Raw genomic sequence first — 18,159 nt, 5'->3', positions numbered from 1 at the left:
ATTCAAAGGCACAATAAAATAGCGCTCTGCTAATAATAATAGTTTTTAAAGACTTTTCATAAGTCACCAAATGTCAGTGTGCCTTGTGTTAATGATGCTGCAAGCACTATATGATACATGCCATTTAAAATGTGGCGGGTTATTTGGGAGGAGGGTATTGTTTTTATTTTGATTATGTATTTTGTGGTTTTATATTTTGATCTTATTCTGTGAACCGCCCTGAGACCTCTGGGTATAGGGCAGTACAGTGGTACCTTGGGTTACATACGCTTCAGGTTACATACACTTCAGGTTACAGACTCCACTAACCCAAAAATATTACCTCGGGTTAAGAACTTTGCTTCAGGATGAGAACAGAAATCGTGTGGCGGCAGCAGGAGGCCCCATTAGCTAAAGTGGTGCTTCAGGTTAAGAACAGTTTCAGGTTAAGAACGGATCTCTAGAACGAATTAAGTACTTAACCCGAGGTACCACTGTATATAAATTCAATTAATCATCATCATTACCATCCTCCTCCTCCTCACACAACCATATTCCACACAGCACTCTCTCTCATAGATCCACTAGTTGGGCAGTAGGGTGACCAAAATATTGTAGTTATTATCTTGGGTAAAGATGGCAGATTGGCAACAAAAAAGGGCCCCTTCCAACTAGGGCTGTTCTGTGGGTGTATTCTGCAACTACTCACTGATGCAATGCCTTCTGCTTGTGCAACTGGGCTTCTTCCTCTCCCCCTGCAAGCCCCCCCCCCGGCGATTGGCTGGGGGGCGGGCGGTGTAAGAGAAGAGGAGGGATTGTTCCATCTGGTAAGCTGAAATGCTTGTCCTGATGGAACAGTCTGAAAAGCACAACGTTGAATTCCACTCGGTGTTTCTGCACCAGGTAGAAATAGCTTCTTTTTCTTCTTTGATGATCACTTGTAGCCGAGTAAGATTGTCTTCCATAAACAAGGTTTTAACAATGAATCCGTAAGTGACTGTGGAGGCCAATTCAGGACCCACATGTCCTTCCACAGTGGGGACATTGGTTCCCGGGTGGGAGTTGATCACGGTGTGGATTTGGCAAGCGTGCCTTCCTCTTAGCACATTTCTCCCTTGCGTCCTGAATTCGAGTGTCTTCAAAGCCCAGCCCCCTTTGTATCAGCGTCAGGGACAGGTTTTGTCCCAACCACAGATTTGACCTGAAGTATACCTGAAGGAGCGTCTGCACCCCCATTGTTCAGTCTGATGTCCAGCTCCGAGGGCCTTTTGGGGGTTCATTCACTGCAAAAAGTGAGGTTACAATGAACCAGGCAGAGGGCCTTCTTGGTGGTGGCGCCCGCCCTGTGGAACGCCCTCCCATCAGATGTCAAGGAAATAAACAACTATCTGACTTTTAGAAGACATCTGAAGGCAACCCTGTTTAGGGAAGTTTTTAATGCTTGATGTTTTATTGTGTTTTTAACATTCTGTTGGGAGCCTCCCAGAGTGGCTGGGGAAACCCAGCCAGATGGGCAGGGTATAAATAATAAATCATTATTATTATTAAGCACCACTCTTTATTTTTCTTCTTATGTGAGTAAATGGCATCCATTCACTTATGCAGGTGAAGGTGAAGGAGTGTTCCTGGGAACATTAGGAAGGGGCTAAATCTGCCCCTGTCCCCGCAACAGCCATTCAGAATCTGTATTGTCCCACTTGAAGATGTTTCTCTTAATCATATAAAGTGTGGTGGACACTGGCTTTTAAGATGAGCTATGAAAGCGTCACCACAACAAATGCACTTATAACTCTTCCCACTTTCTATCTCTGGTTTTTGCGATTAAATGTGTCCAAGGTTAGGGACCAGTCTGAAATGGTGGTCCTATGCAATAACGAATACTACCTCCAACAGTAATTCAGGATTGGTTATTCACATCAAAACAGGAGAAATGCCAGTTTATAGAAGGAAAGGGGAAGGTGCAATGATCAGTGAATGAAAGGAGAGGTGCTGGGACTCACCTCTTCTTCCCTGGGTGAAGAAGTAATAACATTTAGTGAATTAATGGAGAGATACCACGGTTCTCGTATTACTATGCTAGTCACTTTCCCTACAAGTTTTCCAACTATTTCACAGACATTATCTCTGAAATCTTTAACAACAACCATGGGAAGTATGACTGGTTAGCCGCGGCAGTGATTCCGTGTTAAGAGTAGCAACCCAGTTCAGTGTTTGACAAAGAATGAAGAGGCCCAGATTCAAAACCAGTGTGTCTTAGTGGTCAGAGTGCTGGATTAGGACTGGCCCAGTCACGATCTCTCAGCCTAACCTCAAGTGTGCACATGCCCTTGGATCTTGAGCGAAGGTTGGCTAAATATTGTTATCTAATAAAGCGCACGCTCAAGGAACTCCCATCTCTATGAAACTGTAGACATACAGAGTTTCATGGTCAATTCATATACATGTGTGTGTGTGTTATTTGTGCATGTGTGTGTACACATTTTCAGTGAGAACGTTTCCAAAACTGTGGAGATCTCTTGTCCCCTGAGCAGGTAGAAGGCACCCAGGGGAAGAATGAGGACTCCTCCAGAGACACAGCCAACCTGTAGTTTATTCCCAGCAGCTGAGGTGTAGCACAGCAGACACCAAACCTATGCTAACAATGGCAGGTGACGTAAGGAAGGAGCTCTTGCAGATGTAAATAAGAAATAGATCTGTCATCAGAATACTGCTGACAATGTATTCAGAACCTCCGGATAACCACACCCAGTGGTTTCATGTAAATGTTAAACAATGTGGGGGAAAGGATTGAGCCCTGCAGAACCCCCCACTGAAGGTTCCATGGGACTGAAAAGCATTCCCCAAGCAACACCCCCTGGGAGCAACCATCCAAGTAGGACTGGAACCACCGCAAAGCGGTGCCACCCACCTCTAGTTCAGGATTGCTCCAGAAGGATACCACGGTCCATGGTATTGAAAGCTGCTGAGAGGTTGAGAAGAATTAATCAGGGACACGTTTCCCATGTCTCTCTCTTGACAGAGGTCATCATAAAGGGCAACCAGAGCAGTTTCTGTGTCAAAACCAGGCCTAAACCCCAACTGAAATGGATCCAGAAAATCAGTTTCTCCCAAAAGCATGTAGATCTGGTCTCCAACCACTCGCTCCAGAACCTTGCCCGGGAAAGGGAGATTAGCAATTGGCCGGTAGTTAAGTTAGGTTTTCTGAATCCATGGATCGTTTCTTAAGGAGTGGTTTTACCACTGGCTCCTTCAACAGGCAGGGACCACCCCCTCTTGTAAAGAGGCACTGATCACCTCCCTGGCCCAACCAACTGCTCCCTCCCTGCTGGTTTTTATCAGCCAAGAGGGGCAAAGGTCCAGGGTGCAAGCGGTTGCCCTGACCAATCTGAGCACCTGGTCCACATCCTCAAGCCTTACCAACTGAAACTCATCCAACACAACAGGACTAGACTGTGCTCTGGACACCCCATGAGATTCATCTGCTATAACAGTACAGTCATACCTCAGGTTACAGATGCTTCAGGTTGCATTTTTTCGGGTTACGGACGTGCCAAAACCCAGAAGTACCAGAACTGGTTACTTCCGGGTTTTGGCGGTCACGCATGCGCAGAAGCACCAAATCGCAACCTGCGCGTGTACAGACGTGGCGCTGCGGGTTGCGAACGTGCCTTCCGCACGGATCATGTTCGCAAACCAAGCGTCCACTGTAGAGTCAAGGTCTTGGTGGATGCAAGCAATTTTATCCTCAAAATATTTTGCAAACAAGTCACAGCGAACTACCGTCGGTTCTACCACCTGCTTTGGGTCAGCCTCTAAAAGGCCCCTACAACCCGGAAAAGCTCTGCTGGACAACATAATGAGGATGCAATGGAGACAGCAAAGTATGCCTTCTTTGCTGCCTTCACTGCCACTGGGTAGGCTTGATAATGAGCCCTTACCAATGTTTGGTTGCATTCATTTGGAGCTTTCCTCCATTTGTGAGAAAAGCCAGGATGGCATAGGAGCTGGAGCACTGAACTCAGGTCCAAATCCCACGAGGTGTCCGACCTTAGGCCTAATCTACTCCTCGAGAGCTGTTGTCAGGATGAAATGGGCGAAGAGGGTCGTGTACACCTCCTTGCGCTGCTGAAAGATGGTAGGAAAATATAATGGATAAAGAAGGCGGCCCAAGGGCAGACGCAGAGTGCACCTCTCTCTGCACCGAAGAATTACAGAGCTCTTCGCACACAAATAGGGATTCATTCCCAACCCTCACCCCCCAAAAACCCCCAGAGCCGGGGCGGTTTTGAATGGGAAAATCCTCAACCCAAGGCGGCCCTTTATTCTTTCTCTCGTTCGCACGCGCGCCGATGGGGCTGCGCCCGCCTTCGACCACCCGGCTGCGCATCTTCCGCGAGGGCCGCCCGCGGGCGGGCTCCGTCCGGCCCTTCCGCCCCCCGCCGCGGCGCCGGCGCCTCCCGCGTGGCTCTGCTCGTCGGGCTCCGGCCCAGCCTCTCTCGCTCTCTCTCTCGCTGGCTGGCTGGCTGCCCCCGCCCCGCTTCCCTTCCTCCCTGCCTTCCCTTCCCCCGTTTTGTTTTGTGCGGCGACTCCGGGAGCGTGACGGAGGAGGCGCTCAGAGCAGCGCTTATGCAACCGGCTGACCTACTAACACACATTCGCCGGGCGAAGGAAGGAGGGCGGCGGCGGCGGCGCTGGGCGAGGAGGCAGGCGCTTGGCGGGGCGAGAGGAGCGCGACGGATCCCTGGACGCGGCCGCTTCTTCCCAAAGAGGTACCGGGGCTCGGGGCGCGTCTGCGATTGCGGGATCCGGGGCGCGGAGTTCCCGCCCCTCCCCCGGCCAGGGCGGCGGCGGCGGCTCCTGGGTCTCTGCTCGCCGGGCAGAGAGAGAGAGAGAGAGAGAGAGAGAGAGAGAGAGAGAGAGAGAGTCGCGGCGGGTGCATGTGCGTGCGCGCTTTGTTTGTGGGAACGGTGTCTTGCGTGCAGCGAGCATGTGCAGCTTTGTTTTGGGGGCTGCGTTTTTGTGCGTATGTGCCCAGCAGCCCGCCCGCTCCCTGCTCAAAGCAAAGCAAAGCAAAAGCTCGCGGGGACGCACAATGCAGCCGGAGAAGTTCTCCTGCACAGCCACTCGCGTTCTTGGTGTGAAGTGGAGCCGCGCGCGGGGCCGGGGGTTGGCGCGGGGAAGATCCGCTTGCGCGCAACTCTCCCGGCGGGTCTGTGCGCACACGCGCGCCCCGGCTCGCGCGCGGAACAACACTAGCAAGCCTGCGAGTGGGCCTCCACTCCTGCCCAGCCTGACCTACTTTTTGGGGGGGTGGGGAAGGGCGTGAGGGCTTTGTGTGTCTGTGCGAGGCAGCCAAGAACCCTTTGACATGAAAGAAATGAGATTGGGGAAAGCTTGCTTTCGGGAGAAGATCGGTTTATCACCAGAGCCGGGAAGACGTCGTGGTGTGTTTTTGCTTGTTGCTGCTGTTCCAGTAAAATAATTTGGGCATTCTGATGCACACGGGTTAAACTTGCACGGGTTTGTTTGCAGCTGAGCTTCCCGCCTCAGAATATAGCGGAGTGCCTCTGAGCATGTGCAGGGTCGCTGTGCCACACTGTTGAGGAAGCATAGAGCAATGCATGGCACCCGCGTGAAAGTGGGAGGGAAGAAGCTGGGTAAGGCGTGTCTAGCTGAAGAGAGTCACTTCCAAACAAGCTAGCGCGCTCTCTTTCTCTCTCCAAATGAAGTCCTCTACCTGACCACAGGAATGTGGGTAAGGAAGTGTGTAATCTGGCGACTGGTTAACGCAGCACAGTCAATTTCTCTCCCGAACCCCCCCTCCAGTATTTAAACTTGCCACTTGCACAACTCCATACCCACACAAACAAAACCTTGCACCCTCTGTTCTGCAGGGGTTGGGCAGAAAGAAGGTTGGTTGACTGACCCCCTGGCCAAATGATGGGACAGCAGCTTGTGCTTGTTACAGAGATTCTTGCCAAGAATAAGGAACTAGGTGATCTAGAAGTGCGCTCCTTATCTCATAACACAGATCACTTATGGCTTAACTGCAAGGTGATATTGAGCATGCTCTCATGCTTTCTAAACTTAAAAATACAAAAGTGGACTCCAGGGATTTTAGTTAAAGAGAGAAAACCACACAGGGCTCTTCTTTGTCGTCTATGTACAGTATACTCTGCTAAAATTAAATTTCTGCATCAAGGTAAATCTAGATTCTGTACTGGGGAAATGCAGTATCCTGGAGGATTGTTGAAAGTACGTAACTCAAGTAAACCTCTAACATCCTGGAGGGATGCTGAGTTTCCATCCCTGCTATACATCTTGCCTAGCTCAGACTCATATTCAGGACTAAATAGTGTTCAAAAGGCAGCGTATCAGCTTTTGAGTTACACAACATGTTGCTTAGTCTAGATGGTGATTTCCCTTCCTTTCAAAAAGAGGGAAGAATATGTTTCTGTTCATCTTCTCCACAAGTAGAAGTATTATTTCCTTTTAAAACACTTTCTTAACTATCCAGTCACAGGAAGAGTTGTGTGTAACTCAAAAGCTCACACGTTGCATTAGAAGCACTGATTGTGTAATGGACAGTATTTCTCTGATTGTGATCTTTGCTCTGCCAGGCTGAGAGGGTCAGCTGATCTTAAAGTACAGCAAATTACTATTAAGAATGCACTTGCAATCCTCTTCCCACACAAAGATAAACACACCGCCTGCAGATGTGTGTTCATGTGCATTCACAAGTACAAATGGATAAATATATTTAAGGGTTTGAGATGGGAGTTTGTGGATAGGAATCTGTGACAAAATCACCCTATTTACCCCATCCTAATTAATAGCTACCACCTAGATCCATGCTAACCTTCACTGCTGTAGCTTATCACCCCCTCCTTTCTTTTAAAGCATGCACTGAAAGTTTATAAAAAGCCCATAGCCATCCTGATTTCATAGAAACACAGAATTGTAGAGTTGGGAGGGACCCAGCAGATCATCTAATTCCATTCCCAGCAATGCAATAATTTTGAGCATGGCAATATTTGTGGTGTCCCTCCAAAGCGCTCAGGACACCCCCACCACAACCAACTTGTAAGGTAGGCCGAGTGCGCATCTGGCCTGAGATCACTCTGTGAGTAGGACTTGACTGAGGTCTTGGCAACCTGCGTCTGCCACTGTCCTGCCGAGGGCTTTCTAATCCAGGTCAAGTGAAACCTTGATCACATAACCTGGGTGGAGTTGGCTGGCTAGTTAGAGTTGGTAAGAAGCGCTCAGGGCTGCTGAGTGGAACCTCTGATTCTCTGGGTGGAGTCACAGTGCAAACAGCATCAGTTGTGTATGTTGCATTTGCAGGATATATTTGCTTCCTTTCTTGTGCTTTGAGGGATTGACAAAGGAATCGGAGAGGTATTTGGGCTGTCAAACCACTAGATTTACCCATCTCCCTGCAACACACTGAGCACTGAACAGACTTCTTCAGTCTCTTGTTTCCCGTCTCTGACCACTAGTCACCACTCCCCTCCCAGAACTCAGACTCGGAGCAAAGCATTCCTGCTCCCATCCTCCTTTACCACACCCTGTGCTGCCCCCCCCCCCCCGTGCCCTAAACATCAAGGCATCGGTTGGTTTCCAGAGCCAAACGCAATTACAGGCATCCTGAGTCATTTCAACAGCTATGCAAAACTTGTAACCCCAGTCGTGGCCAAGAGCTTAGGCTCCTGGGAGGAGATCAGTATGTTCCTTAGCAATGGAAACTCTGGACAAAGTCTAAGCAAGAGAGAGAGAGAGTGTACGTACGTGCTGTTGTGTAGCACGGAATGGCTTGCTTGCTGCCACATGCAAAGCCTCGCCCCAGAGTTGAGCAATCTTTGCTTTAGAAAGCCTTTCTGCACCCTTGAGGAGGCTCAGCAGGCCAAACACTCGCATTCAGAGCAGCAAGGGGGAGGCGTCCGGAGGGAGGTGGGGATGGCAAAGTCAGTTGTGAAATCGGAGAGGTTGCTGGCCAGTCAGCCACAGAGCAGAGCTTAGCTCTTGAGGTTGCCCGTAGGAAGAGTTGCTGTTTCACTGGCCCCTGCTTCTGTACATCTAACAGCAGCTTGAGCTCCAGACACCAGTAAGTGATAAATCACTGCCTGGTGTGGACAGAGCTTTGCCTGCGAATGTTTACAGAGCAAAACTCATTTTAAAAAGCTCAGAAGCTTGTCCAGGCTGCCTTTATTTGCCCCCTGCTTATTGGGCAACCCACACCTTCTCCTGCACGGGCTGGAGCTGGTGGCAGTTGTGGCCCATCACTTCAGGAGAGCCCCAGTTGGGCAAGGCCTGGTTGCTGCTGGGGCGGCTTGTGTCTGACTCTGCGGCCATTTGCAGGGTGCACCTGCTGCTGAGCGAGCCACCTCTTGTGACAGTCTCTTCCCCTTTGGGGTTCCGCTGTAGGGAACCTCAAAGCGTGTCTTGACCTACTTAGCCCTAACCACTACCTTTATTTGTTAATCATATTTGCATTGCACCTTTCAGAGGCCCAGAGTGATGTTTGTGTGGTGTGTGTGTATGTCCTGTTCTAACTCACCATGATCTGATGAAGGCCACTCAACGCCTGGAGGCCAGTGTGAATCCATGCTCTCCAGGCCATGCTCAGTACTTGATCCGTTTGGTGTCTGGGGTGGAAATTAATCTTGGCCTAGGAGTGCCACTAGGGTTGCCATACTTCCGGAATTTTCTGGACATAGCCAGTATTCAGCATCTGAGGAGCGAAAATCGCTGAAATATCCATGAAAATCTGGATGCATGGCAGCCCATGTCTCTTTTTTGTTGAGATCAACAACTTTGGCCAAAAAAAAGCTCAGCAACTTTTGTGCCCAGACTTTCACTTTTTTAAATATGGCAACCCTAAGGACAACCTTCTTCACAAGCTTACTCTTTAGCCTGTTTTTCCACCTGCTTTATTTCTATGTGTCAGGCTAGCTAATGGATCTGTGGGTTAAACCACAGAGCCTAGGACTTGCCGATCAGAAGGTCGGCGGTTCGAATCCCCGCGATTGGGTGAGCTCCCGTTGCTCGGTCCCAGCTCCTGCCAACCTAGCAGTTCGAAAGCACATCAAAGTGCAAGTAGATAAATAGGTACCGCTCCGGCGGGAAGGTAAACAGCGTTTCTGTGTGCTGCTCTGGTTTGCCAGAAGCGGCTTAGTCATGCTGGCCACATGACCCGGAAGCTGTATGCCGGCTCCCTCGGCCAATAAAGCGAGATGAGCGCCGCAACCCCAGAGTCGGCCACAACTGGACCTAATGGTCAGGGGTCCCTTTACCTTTACCTAGCTAAGACCCCAGAGCTCTCCCTCCACCGGCCAAAAGTGAAACCCGTGGCTTGATCTTTTCCTGACACCCCCTTCCCTTGTTGATGTTAAATAGTGAGATTTTCTGCTTTACAACATCGTCATCTCCCCCACCCCACTGCACCGTCCCCGTAGCCCCATATTGTGTGATTGCCGCCTTTGCCTCTGTGCGTTTAACACACTGCCAGGTGGGCAAAACATCAACAGGTACAGTTCCCCCTATCGCTGTATTTTAAGGTATGGCTGCTAAATTTCTGCCTGCCGTGCTGCTTACATAATGCCTCGGTGGGGGGGTGGAGTGGCAATCCTAGCATGTGTGTTTAGAGATTTGATTATGCAGAATATTGCCTAGTGATGAGGAAGGGAAAGGGGAGGAGGAAGAAGAATTACAGTGGCTCATCTCCAACCCGGAGAGGAACAGAACATTCCTGCTTGGAAAGCAGACACTGTCATGTAATGTTACATCATTAAGCGGTTGTGGGAAGCCCTGCAGGGAGGGAGCAGAGAGGAGGGGATCTCATTTTGGAAGCTGCTAGTCACAGGGCTAAGCAAAGGGAGGAACCTGCAGAGCAAACAATATCAGTCACCTAAGGAAGAAGACTTGGGAAGGGTTATCTGCCACGGGCAGTCCAAAGTTACTCGGGAAATCTATGACTGAAGACAAGAATGGGGAATGTTGCTCCTGCCCCGGCTTGTCCTGTTTTATGGAGATGAAGTAGGAAAACCTAAGCTGCTGAATTTGTGTTGTGTTGTGCTGCTCTTACAGGCAGGGCGGTGAGGAAGTTGGTGACTGACAGCAGCTGTCAGAGCAGCTTCCCAGTCCCTCTGCTTACAATTCCCCCTCTTTGTATCTGCTAACTGAGGATAAGCTTCACGGTGGAAGATGAAGGGCAGATAATTGCTCCTGAACCAGCCTTCTCAGGAAGGCATAAAGTGGTGGCAAAAGGCCATTAAGTAATTAATTCTAGGCCTTAATTGACATGAACAACGAGTAAATCACCGGGCCCGGATGGCATCCATCTGAGAGTTCCCCAGGAACCCAAATATGAAATTGCTGGTCTTCCACCAAAAATAGGTACCGTATTTTTCGCCCTATAGGACGCACCGTCCCATAAGGCGCACCTAGTTTTTTGGGGGGGAAATAAAGGGGAAAAAATTATTTCCCCCCCCAGGCGCGGGGCTGGGGCGGGGGAAGCCCGAGCTTCCCCCGACCCCAGCCCCCAAACAGGCAGCTCTCTGCAAGCCGTGGGAGCCCAGCGCTGGCTCCCGCTGCTTGCGGAGAGGTCCGCGAAGCCTGCATTCGCCCCATAGGACGCACACACATTTCCCCTTCATTTTTGGAGGGGAAAAAGTGCGTCCTATGGGGCGAAAAATACGGTAACTTGTCCATAATACCAGCCTCCACGTTTTAGGATTGGAAAGAGACCAAAGCAATACCAATTTTTTTTTTTAAAAAAAGGGATGGGGGTTCTGGCAAACTGCAGGCTGGCTAGTTTAACATGTGTTCCAGGAAACTTGTGAACAACTAGGACTCATCCAGGAAAGACAGTCAGACCGTCATATATTCTGAAAGGCCTCAGCTCCTGTGGATCACTAAGATTTGGCATCCCCTTCCCTTAAATTTGGCAACGTAACGTTCTGTAAATCTTATCCACACTTTCACTGAAATTGAATCCTGTAACACTGAATTTGGGAGGCTGCGTTCTAAGTGGTGTGCAAACTTGCTTACTTGTGTGTCTGCATTGATTACTGCTCCTTCTCTTCACGTTGTGCGTTTTGTCGTCTAGTAGAGGAGAAACAAGAGCCCTTTACTTCTCCTGTTCTGATCCAGAATATTTTTCATTGCAAGCACCCTCTTTCCCTCTGAGCTGGACCATCTCAGTTCCTTAAGGCTCAACCTCTTATCTGAAGGTTGCAACTTTTAGTAAGCTGGAAGCCATTTCTCTCTAGCCTCAGATACGTGTGACATGACTTTGGCTATTTGTGAGTGGCAAAGCACTCTGCCCATGCTCAGATGCACTTTCGAGTTAATTTGCTTGTTTGTTTCTGATCTTCTACTTTTTATCCGTGTCAAATGAATCTGCATTTAAAAGTTTTATTTGGTTTTACTCCAGAAGTATTCCAGCACATCTCGCCATAAGTCAAGGGCTCTGGCTGTGTATCCATCCTGGGATATGACCTCCTTTGCAGGCTGTAAGCCTCGCTGCCCCAGGGAGGTGACGCAGACTGGGAAGTAGGTCATGCCTCTGTTCATGCCCCAGCTCGCTGCATCCTGGTTGCACACACCCAGCCCATCCTGCTGGCAGCTCCACGTGCCACCAAGACATGAGGCCGGAGCCCATAGGCGGGTCAGGGTGTGGGGTTTGGGCTGTTTAGCTGGAAAATTATTTTCTTGACTTGACCCAGAATGAGAAATAAATGCATGGGTCAAGGAAAGAGTTGAAGGAGAAGATGTGGCCCAGGAGCAACTAGGGTGAAGAAAGTAGTGCAGGAAGCTCAACAGATTTCAGCACAAAACAGAAATGTAGAGTTGGAATGGACTCCAAGGGTCATCTAGTCGAACCCTCTGCAGGAATCCTTTTGCACAACGTGAGGTTCGAACCCATAACCCTGAGATTAAGAGAATCATACTCTACCAGCTGCACATTAGCATTCACATCCTTTCAGCTGGATAGTGTTTGTTTGTTTAAAGCATTTTTGACCTGTTCTTTCAGCTGAAAAGGCCCCTAGAGTGACTTAACTACAATCAGTAGCAAGACAGCCCCTGGCCTCAGGTTTATATTCCAAAAGACATGGCACACAAGGAAAAAGGGATGGGGAGGGAGGAGGGGGAAAGCCAGCTCAGCCAGCCAGGTACAGTTATTGCGCCAACCAGCTGGGATGAAAACAGACAAAATAACATCTGAAAACCCTGGCTCCAAACTCCCATCATTTAAGTGAACACGTCCTAATTTATATAGTCACATAGGAAGCTACCTTATACAAAGTCAGACCGTTGTCTGCACTGTCTTGCAAAGGCCCTCCTGTGTTTCAGGCAGGGGTCTGATAATAATAATAATAATAATAATAATAATAATAATAATAATAGAATTTATATACCACCCTATACCTGGAGGTCTCAGGGCGGTTCACCGAATCAAATCAAAATATAAAACCAAAAAATACATAATCAAAATAAAAACAACAACCTAATAACGCCCCCCAAAAACCCCCACCACATTTTAATTGGCAGGTATATAGTGCCTGCAGTACCATTAGCAACAAGGCACACTGACACTCATTTGGTCCGCAGTTAGGGTGGTAAGATTTGGTGACGAGATGCATAGCAGAGTTTCATATCTGATCGTCAAGGGATCTTGCGGCTTTGGATTGTGTCATATTTTCCATTTATTTTTGAAGGGAGGGGGAGAATAATAGAGATCTGCTTTTTTTAAAATACTCTTTTTAGCACAAATTGCTTTTATGAAATATGAAACACCCCCACTTAATGTTTCTCTCTCCCCCCCCCCCCCCATGATTTGGCCAGTGAATTCTAGTTCCTTCCAGTCTGTTCATATGAAACAAATAAAGCTTTTTCCTTAAAAGAAAAAGAAGAATGTTTACACAGCGCCCTGCCTAAGCGATGGTGCTCCCATTGCTTCCTCTATAAAAAATTATTCGTGTCAGAAAAAAAAGTTGTGCTTCGTTAAAGAAGCCCAGAGCAGCAGCCAAATGAGCAAACCACGTCTGGGGTGTGTGCCCTGGTGGGATATTCTCCCCAGCCCCAGCTGTGGGCAAATGGCACAGCAACATGCCAGTCACATTGAAGGCTGCCCTGGACAATGCCCTAGTTGTTTGCAGCCTCCTCCTGCTGCAGCTCCACGTAATATCTCCCCCTGCCTCCCTGCCTCTATTGTTTCTTTGTGCAGAAACAGTTTCTAGGCCAGTAGGTTGTTGGCGCTGTGCCTGTGCTCTCTTTCTGGAGCTGTTGTGCAATCCATAATCATCAGACCTGTTTTGACTGCTTGGCTTGATAAATATTCAGTGTTTACTGACCTATATTCCTGCTGCTTGTGCCTGATGCGCGTAGATCACATGCAAAGGGAAAGAAGGGAAGGGGGGGGAGCGCCACCGCCATGGGGGAGCGTGCCACTACGTACACATGGCCCTGGCTTTCTCAGGGGAGGGGAGCTGGAGCATTCCTCTGTATGTGTCATGGTGTCCAGGAGGAGTGGCAGCATCGCTTTTCCTTATACAACCTCCTTTGCCTGGTGGCCTGATTCCTCGGTAGTCAGAACAGGACCAGGCAAATGCTTACCTCGGATCCATAGGTTTCGCAGACCGTATTCCCAACCTGGCACCGTTCATCTCACACACAAATACCGTAAGCCCTGCAGACAGAGCCTGGATGAGGTTGTGCGAGAGAGAGAGAAATGGGATTAGTTTTCCTGTGAGAGGGGAAAGAGAAAGCTCTTCTCAAGGTTTGCGAAATAACAGGCAGCTGTGCATGGACATGTTTGGAGACGGCACTGGAGTAAATGGAATACATCCCCTGTCCAACCATCTCGTCCTCTGTCGTCCCCTTCTCCTTGTGCCCTCCATCTTTCCCAACATCAGGGTCTTTTCCAGGGAGTCTTCTCTTCTCATGAGGTGGCCAAAGTATTGGAGCCTCAGCTTCACGATCTGTCCTTCCAGTGAGCACCCAGGGCTGATTTCCTTAAGAATGGATAGGTTTGATCTTCTTGCAGTCCATGGGACTCTCAAGAGTCTCCTCCAGCACCAGAATTCAAAAGCATCAATTCGTTGGCGATCAGCCTTCTTTATGGTCCACTTCCATACATCACTACTGGGGAAACCATGGCTTTAACTATACCCTAAATCCAGGTTGCAACCATTTCCTTGCTTTAAGGCCCCCCTCTGTGCTGCAAATAGTGTGCATTCAGCTCCCCTTCCTTAGCTTGGCGTGTGCCTTTTATATGTGCCATGCGCCCCTTCTATGTCCATAAGTCGTTGCAATGTGCGGTGCTGCCGGAGGCCCATGTAGCAGAAGACTGGTTTGGGTCGCATGCTTCAAGTAGGTGGGGATATGGTACACAGTGTGCGTTGACCAGCAAGCAGAACTTGTGTATGTATGTGCATGAAATCCTTTTTTGGGAGGGGATGTTTGGGGGCTCCCCGAAGGGAGTGACCCCCATGCATGTGTGACCCCACCCACTGTGTGCAAGCACTCATATTTCTGGAGGGAACTGGAATGTGGGGTGTGGCCCTTGTCTGCCAGGGGCTGTGGCACTGCTGCCTGAACCTGCTGGATTATGTAAATGGAGCCTGAGGTGTGTGACAGCACTGGGCAGAGATGTAACACCCTCCTTTTGTGTCCTTCCTCCTTAGGCGTTTCACTCCCTTCTGGGCCTGACGCAGCGGTTGCCACTGATTCCTTCATTTCCCACTGCGCCTGCCAGCCGGTAACATCTCTGCTCCTGCCGTCGGCCGGTGTCTGGATTCAAAGCCCCGCAGGTCTTGCAGTGAATCATCTTCCGGATAGCAAAGAGTGACCAGAAAGTCTTCGATTGCCTGGGCCTCCAGCCGAAAGAATTCCTGCTTCTCTGGGTGTCCTGGAAGATGCTCTCCTTGTGCTGGACAGTTCCCTTTGCACCGGTGGGAACTCGGAGCCCGTTTGACTGTTGCAGCTGGAGGACAGCTCAAGGCTATATTGTAAGTAGCGCCTTTGGCAGTACAGTTTGACAACAGCGTTGGGCGTAGGGTTCGGCAAGAAGTGCCCTTTCCAGCTTCAGCAATTGGAGGGTAAACGTCCAAAGGGCAGGCAGGCAACGAGCACTTGAACGTTTGTGCCGAGGGATTGCCAGACCTCCGCCGGCGACGCCATGGAGAGTCTCAACTCGCCCACGCTGTGTTCGGCAGGGAGCTTCCCCGGATTCCACCAGGACGGCATGATGCAGCGAGCCCGGGCGCTGAAGGGCAAGCCGAGTGCCAACTGCCGACGGAAGCGGGAATTTATCTCTGACGAGAAGAAGGACGCCAGCTACTGGGAAAAGCGCCGGAAGAACAACGAGGCCGCCAAGCGCTCGCGGGAGAAGCGGCGTTTCAATGACTTGGTCCTGGAGAACAGGGTGATGGCGCTGAACGAGGAGAACGTGCGGCTCAAGACAGAGCTCCTGCAGCTCAAGCTGCGCTTCGGCCTCATCAGCACGGCGGCCTTCATGGAGAAGAGCCAGCAGCTGAGCGCCGCCAGCGCCAACGCCATGGCCCACTTCTACGAGAGCAGCGACGGCAGCATGTACTCTGGCAGCTCTTTGTCCCGGGCGCATCACTCGGAGGACTCCTCCGAGACGGAGCAGTCGAGTCGGGACAGCGGCAGTGTGTCCGCGGCCAAGTATTCATCCCGGGGCTCCCTCTCGGACATGTCGGACGGCTCGTCTCGGGACAGCCCCATGCCGCAGACGCTGGGGGAGGCCCAGGCGGTCAGCCGAGCCTACGGCGAGGCTCCCCCGCAGCGCCACCCGGAGCCCAAGACCCCGGTTCCTCGCGGGGTCATCCTCTTCAGCGCCAATGGCTTTACTGCAGTGGCAGCCCCCCAGCCTTTGCTTGAGGAGCGGGCAGGAGGACGCGGTGCTGGCGAGGCCCCCAAAAGTCCCTGCATGGAGCAGGAAGGCCACAGCCAGCGGGAGGAGCTGCCCCCCCACCCAGGGTACTGCACAAAGCCCCCCAGCTACAGTACGCCCAGCGGTTATTTGGAGGGGGATCTGCCCCAAGTGGAGCACATGAGGAAGGCTCAGGAGCCCCAATCCCCCTTTGAGGGCTACAGCAGCGAGGAGAGCGGGGAAGAGCGCAGCTGGGGCGGCTCGCCTGTTCCCTATCCGGGGCCGCTGGATGCCCACCCCGATGTCCGGACAGCAGCTCTCCCTCACAAGCTTCGCCTTAAGTGCAGGGCCCACAGTAGCGGAGTCCAAGAGCTGTTCCCTGGTCCTAGCACTGTCCCGGCCGGCTGCTGTCAGGAAGCCCCTGTGGCACCGGATTGGGCTGGTGACCGGCCCGAGGAAATGTCGGCCTTGGTGCGGCAAGCGCTGCTCCTCAACGAGCAGCCGGCCACAGGGGGCGCCCTGGAGAGACTTCTGTGCCGCGGCTCCGGCGTCCACTCGGACAACTCGGTGCCCAAAGACCTTGTCAGCCGGTGGGAGGAAGGTTGCCATGACGATGGCCCTCGGGCCACTTGAAGGAGGCTCGGGTGTGGGTAAAAGATGGTGGGCTTTTGTTTTTTAAACCGGGGTTTTGTATACGAGAGAAATTCTGCACAGCAGGATCAGCCTTGGATTTGGGGAGCGGAAGCGGGCCTTCGTCCACTCAGACCCCAGGGCCACAGGATCAAGCAGAGGGGCAATCATGAGACACAAAGGGATCGTGTCCCGGCTGGACTTGAAAGGGGTCTCATGAGAAGGCAGGCTGTGGAGCTACTGAGACCTGGAAGTTGGTGGCCTCCCGGCTTGGATGGGCCAGGGATTCAGCACGTGGAGGGAACCAGTCTCTAAGCTCTGCTGGCTGTCCAGTCAGTCCCTGCAAGGATATTGTTACTTGAGCTGATTTTGGGGCATCGAGATCCACGGAGAAGTTGGCATCCAATCCACCCTTCGCTGGTGCCGAGGCTCCTGGGTAGCTTCAGCTGGCACCGCTGGTGGTTTGCCAGGGACTGCATCATCTTCTGAGTCAGGAACTGCTTGGTTGGACAGAAATATTTGTGATTTTAAATACTAAAATAAATGTGCAGAAAATTTCAAGAAATGCCAAGGAATTGCTGAGTATTACTTGGGAGTGGAAACAGATTAGCATAAAAGGGATGTACGACAGTGGTGCCTTATCTTTCAACCAGGGCAGCCAAATGTTGTACAGGAAAGAACGCAAGTGTTTTGTCTGTTTACATATATTTGTACGGTGTGTCACCATCCAACATCCACCAGGTGGCTAAATCCATAGCAGTTGTACAGTGCCCCACACCCTCCATTGAAGTAGTGAATTTGAACTGTCCATCCTAAAAGATGCCTATAAGAACAGCATAAGATCGATAACTTATTCTTCATAAGCCTGACAGAGTAAGAAAGTCTTAACCTCATTTCTCAAAATCCAGCAGGGAGTATGAATAGGCCAAAGCTTTTCCCTAGCTGGATTGCTGCTCCCACAAAGGGCCCTTCTCCTTGGCTCAGAGTTGGCCCTTTCTAAAGATCCTGCTGTCCAAGGAAGTTCATAAGAGAATTGCTGTGACCCCAAGCCATGTGGGATTGTGAAAGTCAGCATTTAACATAGAAACAGGTAGTCAGGGCAGTTATTTCAGCCCACGTGTTAGGAATCTTGTAGGTACATCTAAGTTCAAAGCCTCATTTGGGAGGGCTTTGCACTGTGTGACTTCAATCATTTTGCCTCCTCTGGGAGGAACCAAAACCACACCTGGCTTTCTCCCTGCCAGTGAGTCTAGGACAGAGATGCTGGAAGCCAGGCTCTATGAATGTTGCTCTCATCAGCCCCCACCAACACAGCCAGTGTGGTCAGGCATGAGGGGAGCTGCTAGAGGACCACAAGTTCCCTGTCCCTGCCCTCAAGGATGTTTAGGATTACAGGTGTGGGTTATTTGAGAGGTTGAGGTGTGTCAAGGGTTGGGTCTGGCCTCAGCTTCAGGCTGCGTAAACCTGGCCAGGTGCCTGTAAGTTTCATAGTGTTTGTTTCGTTTTCCTACCAGTGGTACACTAGGAGGAGAACACATTTACCTTTTTTTTTTGGTAACGATGAGGAACGAAAGTGTCTGCTGCTGGATACAAAACACTGCGTGTGGAGCATAGGAAGAGTCTGGTGGGCTCAGACATGGGACCGTCACAAG

The 18,159-nt window shown here is 50.6% G+C and overlaps 1 protein-coding gene across 2 annotated transcripts; it reads left to right on the top strand.

Annotated features, from left to right (window-relative positions):
* The first annotated feature begins 4,507 nt into the window (after positions 1 to 4,507).
* Positions 4,508 to 17,072, top strand: LOC308466628 (uncharacterized protein). 2 transcript variants are annotated; one of them, XM_080987522.1, is made up of 2 exons: positions 4,508 to 4,748; positions 14,667 to 17,072. In XM_080987522.1, the coding sequence occupies exon 2, from the start codon at positions 15,161 to 15,163 to the stop codon at positions 16,508 to 16,510; it is 1,350 nt and encodes a 449-aa protein (XP_080843648.1). In that variant the 5' UTR covers positions 4,508 to 4,748; positions 14,667 to 15,160; the 3' UTR covers positions 16,511 to 17,072. The 2 variants fall into 2 exon arrangements, with proteins under 2 accessions (XP_080843648.1, XP_080843649.1); XM_080987523.1 differs by lacking the exon at positions 4,508 to 4,748 and adding an exon at positions 7,951 to 8,083.
* The last annotated feature ends 1,087 nt before the right edge of the window (positions 17,073 to 18,159 follow it).

The sequence above is a fragment of the Podarcis pityusensis genome (genome assembly GCF_964106645.2).
Source record: "Podarcis pityusensis genome assembly, chromosome: 17".
NCBI lineage: Eukaryota > Metazoa > Chordata > Lepidosauria > Squamata > Lacertidae > Podarcis > Podarcis pityusensis.
Note: the sequence above shows the minus strand (reverse complement) of the source record. Positions and strands in the feature narration are given on the sequence as shown.